This window comes from Babylonia areolata, chromosome 6, assembly GCF_041734735.1.
Source record: "Babylonia areolata isolate BAREFJ2019XMU chromosome 6, ASM4173473v1, whole genome shotgun sequence".
Lineage (NCBI taxonomy): Eukaryota > Metazoa > Mollusca > Gastropoda > Neogastropoda > Buccinidae > Babylonia > Babylonia areolata.
The window spans coordinates 49,992,133-50,004,778 of NC_134881.1; the positions used below are offsets into that span (position 1 = coordinate 49,992,133).

Sequence of the window (12,646 nt, forward strand, 5' to 3'; positions counted from 1 at the left end):
TCTCATCCGAATGACTAGCGTCCAGACCACCACTCAAGGTCTAGTGGAGGGGGAGAAAATAATTATCGTCTGCTGAGCTGTGATTCGAACCAGCGCGCTCAGATTCTCTCGCTTCCTAGGCGGGCGGCGCGTTACCTCTAGGCCATCACTCCAGTCCACAAGTTATTCCTTTGCTGATATGAGGTAAAAAGAGAGAAAGTTGAGAACAAAGACTTACTGGGGGAAAAAAGAAGAAAAAAAAAGAGAGAAAGAAACAAAGAAACGTTGTTTCCACCCCTCCCCAACCCTCGCTTCGCTTTGACGTCAATCTCCATCTTCCGGTGGTGATACAGATCCTACAGTTATTTCCCTTAGTGCAACATGGCTGACGAAGAAGATTTCGGAGACGAGTAAGTGAATTGAAAAATGGTAATTCATTTTATTTTTAGAACTTTTTGACTTATTTTGGTGGCGTTTTTTCAGTTACAACCCTATGTTGCCTTGATATCCTGCACATTCTGGTTGATGTTTGACTTAATTCATTTTGCATATTCTCGAACTCCAAGCTCACGTGCAAAAAATTGGCGTGATTTCTTCACTGCATTTACTGAGACCATAGACACTAATAGTAATGTTCTAGTGTCTGTGGTTAGACTGACATATGATAATGTGAATATGTCGGAAGTTTCAATTTTTAAAAGAATTCTAATAAAATTACACGGGATTACACATAGACCACCCTGCTTCAAAATTTCTGGAAGTATTGCAAGATAATTTTGTGGTACAGTTTGTTACGGAACCAACACATTTTCGTGGTAATCAAACAGCAAATATTTTGGATTTAGTTTTAGCAAACAGAGATGACTTAGTTTATAATGTTTTATATTATCCCCCTATAGGTAAAAGTCACCACTCTAGCATTATTTTTGAAGTTGATACTGGTATTCTACTACCTGGTAAGTCGAAAGGCAGACGCTATTTTTATGATAGAGGTGATTATGAGACAATGAGGCATGCATTGGATGACATTAATTGGAAAGAGACTTTGGAACTCAAATCTGTGGATGAGTGTTGGTCTTGCATTTCTGATAAATTGAAGGAATTACAAGATAAGTATGTGCCATTTAAAGAGTTTTGGACTGGAAACAAAAGTTACAAAAAGACTGTCCCATTTTTTGTTTTGGAAAAGATACGATTGAAAAGAAGGACCTTCAGATGGTATAAGAAGTATAGGACGACTGAAAATTATAATGCTTATGCACGTGCTCGAAATCAGGTTAAAAGGGCATTACGAAAAGCTACCAAGGAAAAAGAGATGTCTATTGCAAAGAACATTAAAAGTGACCCAAAGAGACTGTTTAATTATATTGCATCACAAACTAAACCAAAGGAGATTATTCCGAACTTAAGCACACCTGGTGGAACTTTAACTAACAATGACAAAGAAAAGGCTGAGGTCCTAAATTTGTTTTTCTCTAGTGTTTTCACAGTGGAAGATGTCACCAATGTTCCTTCTTTTGAGTCAGAATGCAAGGCTTCAACAGATTATGTTGAAGTTTCAGAAAAGATTATTAGTGACAAACTTTCACAGTTAAAGGTAAATAAATCCACTGGTCCTGATGGAATGCACCCTTATTTGCTAAAAGAATTACATAATAGTTTAGCTATTCCCTTAAAGATTCTGTTTGTTAAGACTGTATCATATGGTAAGATCCCACAGGCATGGAAAGTAGCACAAGTAAAACCAATATTTAAGAAAGGTAACAAACAAGACCCTGGAAACTATCGACCAGTAAGTTTGACATCGGTTGTATGTAAAGTTTTTGAAGGTTTCATACGTGATACTTTGAATAAACATTTGATTGATAACAACTTACTGTCTGATTATCAGTTTGGCTTTACCAGTGGTAGATCCTGTGTGACTCAGTTGTTGAATACTGTACATGACTGGATGCAGTCACTTGAAAACAATAAACCAATGGATGTAATTTATCTGGACTTACAGAAGGCGTTCGATAAAGTTCCACATAATAGGTTAATTGCTAAATTGCAAGGGTACGGTATTTCTGGTAAATTGTTGGAATGGATAAAAGATTTCTTAGATGAGAGAACACAGTACGTATCAGTAGGGACTGAGTCATCGTGTCCTGTTAAGGTGAGTAGTGGTGTTCCCCAAGGCAGTGTCTTGGGGCCCACACTCTTTGTATATTATATAAATGACATGCCTGACATACTAGACTGTTTTGTGAAAATCTTTGCAGACGATACAAAGATCTATGAGGAAGTAGATTCTGATGTCGGTAGATTGAAATTACAAGTTAGTATTGATAATTTAGTACACTGGACTGATAGATGGCAAATTAAATTTAATAACAATAAATGTAAAGTTTTACACGTAGGCAGAAATAATCCACATTATAAGTATTATATGAATGGTACGGACTTGCAGGAGACTTCATCGGAGAGAGATCTTGGAGTCATTGTTGACTCTGGTCTCTCTTTTGATGTTCATATTAATGAAACCATTAAAAAAGCCAATAGATTGACCGGAATGCTAGTTGGAAACATACAGTGTAAAAGTAAAGACATAATGGTGCCATTATTTAAGTCATTAGTCAGGCCAGTCTTAGAATATGGGAATGTTGTTTGGAATACGGGTTTAGTGAAACATACAGACAGTATTGAAAATGTTCAACGAAGATTCACTAAAAGAATCATTGGCTTTGCTGATATGGACTATGAAAGTAGGTTGCAAGCACTTAAGTTACCTAGTTTAGAATATAGAAGACTGCGTGGTGATTTAATAGAGATGTATAAAATGACACATGGATTATATGACAGCAGAACCATAAACTCTTTGTTTACATTGAATGAGAACAGTACCACAAGAGGCCATTCATACAAACTATTAAAAGTTTCAGTTAAAACTTCCAGATTTGTTCATTTCTTTACTAACAGAGTAACAAATGTTTGGAACAATTTGTCACAAGATGTTGTTTCCGCAGGAACAGTGAATACATTTAAAAATTATCTTGATATTCATTTGAAAAATTTAAATTACAAAACTCATTTACATATTTATTGATTTTTCAAGCATTGCGCACTCAATGTTGAAAAATGCATCAGACATATGTGGGGACTCTCTTTTTCTTCCCCACATCAAGCGGGCAAAAGGCCTCGTCAGGCCTGCACGCCTTGATATGATATGATATGATAAAAGGTAAAGTCCGATTAAAATCCCTTGTTAGCGCCCTGAATCCAGTACGTGGATGAAACGATATTAGTATTACTGTTAGACTATTACCATTACTGGATGTTGTAACCCATTTTCAGTTCGAATCTGTTTTCATTGTTACAACATTTTTATGTGGATTCAGTCGCTTAACTAGCGTGCCGCCATCTTGTTCTATCCATTTTAGGGTCCTGCAAAGCATTCCTCCTGCCTTCCATAAAGTGACCTCAATCATATGTTGGTTATTATTCAGTCACTGTTAGGGGGATGAGATTTTTTTGCCTGGCACTCAATATAAACATCCACAAACACAGAGTAATAGTTGTCTATGAACAGTAATACTACTTACTAGTCAGTAGTCTATCTAGTATTGGTGTAATGCTTTTCTTTTATGACAGTACTGCGTTGGCAGTATGGCATTTATATAATGGGAACTTGTGTTTGTGCAATGGGGTGGCTGTTGTGTGGTTGTGTATTTTAGATATATTTGTCTGTGTGACAGAAATGAAGCTGTTGATTTCATTATCACACTATTATTGTATGTGTGTGTATCAGTATGTGTGGATTTATTTTATATCTATCATTTTATGTGTGTGTGTGTGTGTGTGTGTGTAGGTATACATGTAAGTATGTGAACATTTGTGTGTGTGTGTGTGTGCACACATATATATTGATGGTGTGACAATCAAGGAGCAATGAGTCAGTTGTGTGTCAGGCTTTCGTGCCAGTCTGGCGGAGCGGCGGACGTGGCGATTGCCGGGTGGAGGATCAGCTGCATCAGGCAAGGGCCACTCTTCGAGGCCAGGGGCATTGTGTGGTCTTAAGCCAAGGCTTGAAGTGCTCTCGAGGTACGGCCATTAGTGGCACACCCTGAGGGAGGTGAGGTGGTGAAGGTGCGGGAAGTTGGCGTGGCTCTGGGGGTAGGCAGTGGATACAAGTTCCCGGTCGAGGTGGTCTTGGGGGTAGGCGGTGGACACAGGTTCCCGGTCATGGTGGTCTTGGCATCAGGAAGTGGGCATGTTGGGTAGGCTTGAGGCGTCGGTGATGTAGTTGCAGGAGGAGCTGTTGAACTGGGCTGAGAAGGCAGTCTCATTGTTGGTGTTGGCATCTGAAATGCAGGTGGACCAGGAGCCATGATTAGTGGTGCGCGGGGAACAACCGGTAGGTACTTCCGGAGGAATTTTCTGTTGTGCAGTGTGACTCGTCCTGAGCCATCCACTCTCACCACGTACTGATCAAACTGGCGTACTTCTACGATGACACCAGTTTTGTCCCATTTGGTAGGATTAGGTCCAACTTGGTTCTGGATTTGGACACAGTCTCTGACAGTCAGTGGAAGAAGTGGGCGGGTGTGTTCTGACAACCGTTCGGCATCACGCATGTGACTGTTACGCAGGGCTTCTTCTTGAGAAGCCAGAGTCTCACGCCAAGTGGAGTGTGGCTGGTACTTGCCGGGATGGATGGGAATAAAGTCTCGTATTGGGCGGCCAAAGATGCACATGGCTGGGGACAAGTGTGTGTCCCGGTCAGGGGTATTTCTGTACTGTAGCATTGCGTGCTGGAAACTGTCAGTGTTGAGGGAGCCATTGGCGTCAGTGTTGTCTGTAATGAGGCGCTTTTCTGTCTTGACACCGACTTTGGCGCGGCAGTTGCCATGGGGAACTGCAACGGAAGCGATTCTGTGGTGCACTCCCCAGTTGTGGAGGAAGGTGACCGTTTGGCGAGAGATAAACTCTGGTTCTCCATCCGATGTCAGCTCATCGCTGATTCCGTATGTCACAAAGATGCGGCATAGGGCTTAATTAGACATAATTATTAGATTAGACTGCCTTTTGTATTTTCTTCCTTTTTATGATTGACAGACTGCCAGGTGATTTCTGAACCTTTGCACATCTTGGTCTGTAGTAATGTGTGTCAGGTGCAAAGCCAAGAATAGCTGTATCTAATGATCAAGCATTTTCTCCATCTAAATATGTTTCAAGAATACAATATCATAATTGCTTATCATATGCAAGACTTCTCTAAATTTGTTGACCTTGACACTGACCATTGTTTCTCTGTTGCCTTTTAAGTTCCATGATAAAATGTGTGTAACTTTGTTTGTGTATATATATGTGTGTGTGTACATGTTTGTGTGTGTGTGTGTGTGTGTGTGTGTGTAGGCATGGATATGTGTACATACATTTTCCATTGTGTAATTTTCCTGTTATACATTTGGATTTTTTCCCTCCAGCTTTGATGAAGGTGCAGACGAGATTGATGATGAGGAGGCACTTGATGAACCTGTTGATAATGAGGTAAGTGTATTATTTGATTAAATGGACAGAACTTGCTAAAGTTTGGCTGTTAAAAAAAGTAAAAACTAATATTTCTTGTTCTGATGAAATGGTTTAGTTGTGATTATTGCATCCCAGATGGTTTTCAACAGGTGGAATCCATGGTCTTGCTATGTAGTACTATGCTAGCATTTGGTGGATTTTCCGCTGTTCATTTTGTTAGGGTAGATCACTAGATGTACATGTCACTGTTGTTGATATTGAACTGGCAGTATATTGTAATTAACATATCCCAGAAGAGACAAAATGAATTTCTTACTATCTTGTGAGTTTAATTGTATGATCATTGAACATGAAATTTCTTTATTCTTTCTTATCTTGGAAGATCAATTCTTGATTTTGTCAATGAATCATGAAAAAGTAAAGTTTACGTTCAATTTATTAGTATTACAGATAATTGGGTAGATTCTCAGAAAAAGAATGAAAATAGGCATACACAGAAAACACAACAGTGAGTGAGTGACTCACTGCATTGAAATCTTACAATGTTAAGAAAAATTGTCTCAGACCTGTCATCTCTATTGCTTTACTTTTTCATTAGGTTTTTTTCGTTTGTTTGTGTGGTTGGTTGGTTGCTTGCTTGCTTCAGCTGTTTTTTGTTGTTGTTATTGTTGTTTTCACACACACACACACACACACACACACACAATTAGCAAAGTCATGAACTGAATATTTAAATTGTCTGGTATAACTTCTAGAAGACAGTTAATTGCAAAGCACTGGCAAGCTGGAGTGAATGTTGTACATCTTAAATTTGTCTCACTCTTAATGGAGTGTACAGACAGATTTGTGTGTGTCAGTATTAATGATGACAGAACAAACAGAATAGATAACAAGATTTAAAGGCTGTTACATCACTGTTACAATCATATTTTGTTGATGGTAGAGGTGAAATAACTCTTTTGTTGTTGTTTCACTCTTTTTGTCAAAACAGATTTCTCTGTGTGAAATTCGGGCTGCTCTCCCCAGGGAGAGGGTGTTGCTGCACTGAAAATGCCACCCATTTTTTTGGTATTTTTTCTGTCTGCAATTTTATTTGTTTTCCCATTAAAGTGGATTTATCTACAGAATTTTACCAGGACAACCCTTTTGTTGTCGTGGGTTCTTTTACGTGCACTTAATGCATGCTGTACATGGGACCTGGGATTTTTATATCATCAGAATGACTGGAGTTCAGACCATCACTCAAGGTCTAGTGGAGGGGGATAAAATACTGGCAACTGTGGGATTGGAACCAGTGCGCTCAGATCCTCTTGCTTCAAAGGTGGATGCGTTACCAATAGTCCAACACTCCACTGATTCCTGATTCCATGGACAGTGGTATTGTGAAGCAAAAGATTGCCCAACATCATCAGTAAATCTACACTTTACTAGATTTTGATCTTGTATTGAGATAGTTATTGGATATACTTAAAGTTCGATGTCCTGTTAATTTTAAGTGTTGCCCAACTGCTGCCAGAGAAATTCTTTTGATTGTCAGGTGTTGTTTGATTAATACCTTGAGATGCATTCTGGTCATCAAAGACCATGTAGTTTTCATTATATGTTTGTGTGCATGTGCATGTGCATGGCTAGTTCACTAATGAATTTGATTGTGGGGATTACAATAACAGGGGGAAGAGAAGATGGAGGTATTGACGGAAAGTCAGCCTGGAGCAGTTGACCCTTCTAAACGGATCACCACAAGATACATGACCAAATATGAACGAGCTCGTGTATTAGGCACACGAGCATTGCAGATCGCGTAAGTAGTGTGTATGTGTATGCATGTAGGTATGCAGGTAGGTTGAAAACTGGAAGGACAGAAAGACCGTTGAAGTGGAAGCTTGGGGTATGATAGAGGGAAAGAAATACGTTCGTTCATACAACTAACAACAAACACCCATTCTTGATGTTCAGTCATTGGGAGGCAGCAGCCAGAAGTTCTGATCCTGGTTATTTATTTGTCTTGACTTTTAACCTCATTACAAAGGAACATACCATAATTTTCTGCCTATAAGGTGCCACTTTTTATTTATTCAAATCTGACCCCTGCATCTTATTGGCTGTATGAGCCCAATCTGTGTCTGAAAACTAAGTTCTGACCACCGCATAGGGACACCTGACACAACATGAAACTGAATACATGACAACAACATTCATTACAATGAACCTTCATAATAGCGCTAAACAGCAACACTTCAATCTTAACACTGTTTGATTCAACATGGTTCATGTTCACCATTGAATCGAATCAAAACCATATTGCATACTGCACCAGATCGGAAGGGAACTGCATGTTTTTCAGAAGAAAGCAGAACGGAAAGCAGAATGGCGGATGGGACTGAAAGCCGGGCTAGCAGACTGGATTCTGATTGAAGAAGTGTACATTCGACTGAAGGCTGTAAAATTATTTTATTAAAGTGTTAAAAAAAGAAGAAAAAAAAAGAAAAAGAAAGCAGCATATAACAGAGCAGACAGACTGAGTAACAGAACCGAGTCAACAAGCAGAAGAAAAGTTGGATCCCGATATGGTTTTCCGAAGATGATGTCACTACTCAGATAACAACATCCATTGTTACCAGAGCCACAATGGACTTTCACTTTGCAGCAGATGCAGCTTATTGGATGTGTGTACTTTATGTGCTTTAATTCAGGGGATGCACCTTTGCACTGCAGTGTCTTGTTGGCCGGAAATTACAGTAACTCTTCAGTCTCACTAGTAAGATCACTCTTCCAACAAAGACAAATAAATGACGCAGAAAGGATAGGATGTGTGAGAGTGCCTGCCTGCTGGAAGATACGGGTGCTGTGAACATGGGTGCTGTGCTGTTGGAAAGAGAAAGAGAGGAAGGGGAGGAATGTGGTGCTGTAGGAGGTTGATCAGTGACGGATGAGGTCAGTAGTAAAGCACAGGAATGCAGAAACTGTTTTGGTGCCATTCAGCTGTTTGGCTTTGGCATTTACAGGTGACGGTGTTAAAAGTAGCAAAAACAGCCTGTGCTTATAATGAATAGTTATGTTGCATTTGTCATTCGCTGTTTGTGTTTTTTACAAGATGCAGATGTATGCGTAGGCCTGCTTCGGTCATGGCTGACCATGGATAGAGTATATCCGACCTAATGTCTAATTGGGCTGTCTGCTTGGACCAAGCAACGTCGCCTGTGATTGTAGAGACTGATGCGAGAGAGACAGTCTCTGTCGCAGCGGTCACATGTGTAAGCTGATGCTGGTCTGTTGGCTGCCGTCCCTTTTCTGTGAGCTCGCTTTTCTGCTGCAGCAGCTGACAGTTTGTCCTCACCAATCTGTAGCTGATTCTTGAGAGTGCTTCTCCATCTGTTGCGGTCATCTGCAAGGTCCTCCCAGGAGTCAGTGTTGATCTCAAGCACCTTCATGTGACATTTGCAAACGTCTTTGTATCTCAGCTGTGGGTGGCCGATGTTAATCTGCCCCGTGGCAAGCTCTCCATAAAGTATGTCTTTTGGGATGCGACCATCTTCCATGCAGTGAACGTGGCCCAGCCAGCGCAGCTGACGCTGTCTCAGCATGGTATACATGGTTGGGAGGCCAGCGCGAGTCAGGACCTCGGTCTTTGTCACCTTGTCTTGCCAGGAGATACCGAGTATGCGCCGTAGGCTTCTCAGGTGGAAGGTATTGAGCCTTTTCTCCTGACGAGCATGTGTGGTCCACGCCTCACTGCCATACAGCAAGGTACTGAGGACGCAGGCATAGTACAGCCATCTTTGTCTTCGTGGTCAGCTTGGGATTTGTCCACACTCTTTGTGTGGGGCGGGCTAGCGTTGTGGCTGCCTTCCCGATTCTCTTGTCAATCTCGGTGTCAAGGGAGAGGTTGTCGGTGATGGTGGACCCAAGGTAAGTGAATTGATGGATGGCTTCAAGCTCGTAGTCATCAAGTAGTGATGGCTGGTGGAGATGGCGTGTCTTGGCCAAGGACATTTGTCTTCTTGAGACTGATGGTCAGACCGAAATCTTTGCAGGCCTGGGAGAAGCGGTCCATTAGTGACTGCAAGTCCCGCTGGGTGTGGGTCACAACTGCGGCATCGTTGGCAAAGAGCATGTCTCTGATGAGGGCTTCGCAGACTTTTGTCCTTGCTCTGAGGTGGGCGAGATTGAAGATCCTGCCATCTGATCTGGTCCCCAGGTAGATCCCTTCTCGTGCTGTGCTGAACGGATGCCCCAGGAGAAGAGCAAAGAAGATTCCAAATAGGGTGGGAGCGAGGACACAGCCTTGTTTGACACCGCTGCGTAAGTCAAAGGGCTTGGAGAGGTTACCATTAAACTGCACCATCCCTTTCATGTTGGAGTGGAAGGACTCAATCAAGCTGTGCAGTTTGGGGGGGCAGCCGATCTTTCGAAGAGCTCTGAAAAATCCGTCTCTGCTGACCAGGTCAAAGGCCTTGGTGAGGTCAATGAATGCGACATACAGGGGCATCCTCTGCTCTCTGCACTTCTCCTGGGTTTGGCGAAGGGAGAAGATCATGTCTACCGTGGATCTCTCTGCTCAGAAGCCGCACTGTGATTCCGGGTAAACGCGTTCGGCCAGTTTCTGCAGGCGAATTAGAAGGACCCAAGCGTAGACTTTGCCTACAATGCTGAGAAGCGAGATGCCTCTGTAGTTGTTGCAGTCGCAGCTTTCACCCTTGTTTTTGTACAGGGTGATAATCTTGGTGTCCCTCATGTCCTGCGGTACAGCTCCCTCATTCCAGCACTGACAGAGGACTGTGTGCAGAGGATGCAGAAGGGTAGTCTTGCAGTGTTTAACGAGGTCTGGGGGAATTCTGTCGCTGCCAGGTTCCTTGCCTGATGTCAAGCTGTTAATGGCCGTGCTGAGTTCGTCCTCAGTTGGCTCTGCATCAAGTTCTTCCATGACCGGCAAGCACTTGATGGCATCAAGGGCTGAGTTGGACACCATGTTTTCTGTGGAGTAGAGGTCGGAGTAGTGTTCCGCACATCTCTCCATCTGCTGGCTAGGATCGTTGATTACTTCCCCAGTAGAGGTTTTGAGGGGGGCAGTCTTGCTTTGTGTTGGTCCCAGTGCCTTCTTGATGCCATAATACATCCCTCGGATGTTGCCTCTTTCAGCAGCATTCTGTATCTCTTTGCTGAGCTCTGTCCAGTACTTATTTGCACATCGCCTGGCGTTAAGCTGAACCTTACTCCTGGCGGCCCTGAGGATTTGCAGGTTCTTCTCACTGGGTGACCGTTTGTACTCGGTGAGTGCAGTGCGCCTGGCCTCAATACTGGGAGTCATCTCTGATGATTTGGCCTCAAACCAGTCGTGGGGCTTAGCGGTTTTCTTCCCAAAGGTGGCCATAGCAATGTGGTGCATGGTGTCTCGTAGCGTTTCTCATCTTTCTGGGGCAGTCTCTGGGCTGGAATACATCAAATTCTCTCTCAAAGGCCTCTGCAAACTGTTCTACAAGGTCTGGCTGAGACATCTTGCTGACGTCAATGTGAGAGTTCCCTTGTTTCTTTGATCAGTGGAATTTCTTTGGTTGCAGTCTGATCTTGCAGCATACCAGAGAGTGGTCCGTGTCGCAGTCTGCGCTGTGGTAAGAGTGTGGAGAAGGTTTTTGATGGCAGCTTGTCTTACCAGGATCAGATCTAGTTGGTGCCAATGTTTTGAGCGTGGGTGCCTCCAGATGACTTTGTGTTGGGGCTTCGTGTTGAAGGAGGAGTTGGCGATGCACAGTTCATGGCAGGTACAAAACTCAAGTAGTCACTGTCCATTCTCATTCATTTTCCCCACTCCAAAGGAACTGAGACAGGAGGGCCACGAATCATCGTCTGCACCCACTCTGGCATTGAAGTCACCCAGGAGAACAAGTTGTTCTGTCCTGGGGATGTTCCTTATGGTTGATGCGAGATTTTTGTAGAATTCATCCTTGGTGTCTGGAGAGGCAGACAGTGTTGGAGCATATGCGCTGACGAGAGTGACATAGCCTTTGGGGATGTTGAGGTGGAGAGTCAATAGTTGTTCTGAGCTGCAGCTGCCTGGTTCGATCATGTTCAGCAGACTGTTCCTGACTGCAAAGCCTACTCTGTACTCTCTTGGGGCATCAGAGCTCTTTCCTTGCCAGAAGGTGTAGTCCCTCTCCTTTAGTGTTCCTGAGTCAGCCACCCGTGTTTCCTGCAGAGTGGCAATGCCCACATTTAGTCTCTTCAGCTCACTGTTTATGACGGCCGTCTTTCTGGCGTCGCTGATGTCTTGTGGATCTTGGGAGAGCCCAGGCATCATTGTCCGGATATTCCAACAGGCCAGTTTCATTGTTGATCCATTTCTTGAAGTTTTCTTTTTGTCTGGTGCGGAAATTAACGACCTGCTTGTTGGATATTCTCCTAATCTTCATACACCCATAGACGAAGGCAGGTCGTGGTGGGACAGCATCTAATTGGCTGGGGGCTGCCCAGCTTGGGTGGATGGTAGCTGTCCAGTGGGATGCGAGGGTCCCTCCCACCATCAAAAGCAACCCCTGGCGTCGACTCTACGCCAATTGAGTGCTAACTTACAACCAGTAACTGTTGCTTCACGTGTTATTTCGACACTAGTGCTAGTAGCGAAGCTGGAGTGTCCTCTCCAGGTTGTAGGTGCAAGGTGTTTGTGGATGGCTGGACGGATATAAGCCTGGGCAATGTAATATGGAAGACAGGCTGTTGCCCATGCAGCTTATCCCCCCTCTCCACCTCGCTGACAGATCCAAAGGAACAGCAAGACTGTTACGTTTTGGTGCCAACACGGCCGCAGGGGCTGGCGGAAAGTGACAAAGTCTGCCATCCAACCGCCTTAGGGGCCCCGCACTGGATTTTCTGTCAGGGTTTACTCCCTTAGCTAGGTGGCCGCAGGTAGTTCTCCAGAGCTGGCACCCTTTGATGGGTCATTTATTTCCACCAGGGTGTCTAGCCACCCTTCTCACCATCCTCCTGAGAGGACTGGTGGGGGTGCTGGTTTAGTCGCCAGCAATTTGACCCTGTGACAGGTAGTACTGGGATCCAGGTTACCAGTAGCAGATACATCTATCTGACCTGACACATAGAGATACATGCAGTCAAAAGAAAATATATTAATATTACATTCAGAAATGTGGATGATTTTTGTGAT

At 43.3% G+C, this 12,646-nt stretch overlaps 1 protein-coding gene across 1 annotated transcript in view; it reads left to right on the forward strand.

Annotated features, from left to right (window-relative positions):
* The first annotated feature begins 240 nt into the window (after nucleotides 1-240).
* The window catches only part of LOC143283117 (DNA-directed RNA polymerases I, II, and III subunit RPABC2-like), a 41,926-nt gene continuing 29,520 nt past the window's right edge, over nucleotides 241-12,646 (forward strand). Inside the window, exons 1-3 of the mRNA XM_076589251.1 lie at nucleotides 241-389; nucleotides 5,445-5,508; nucleotides 7,161-7,291. Coding sequence (XP_076445366.1) covers nucleotides 361-389; nucleotides 5,445-5,508; nucleotides 7,161-7,291 — 224 coding nt within the window. The 5' untranslated portion in view covers nucleotides 241-360. The remainder of the gene's footprint in view (nucleotides 390-5,444; nucleotides 5,509-7,160; nucleotides 7,292-12,646) is intronic.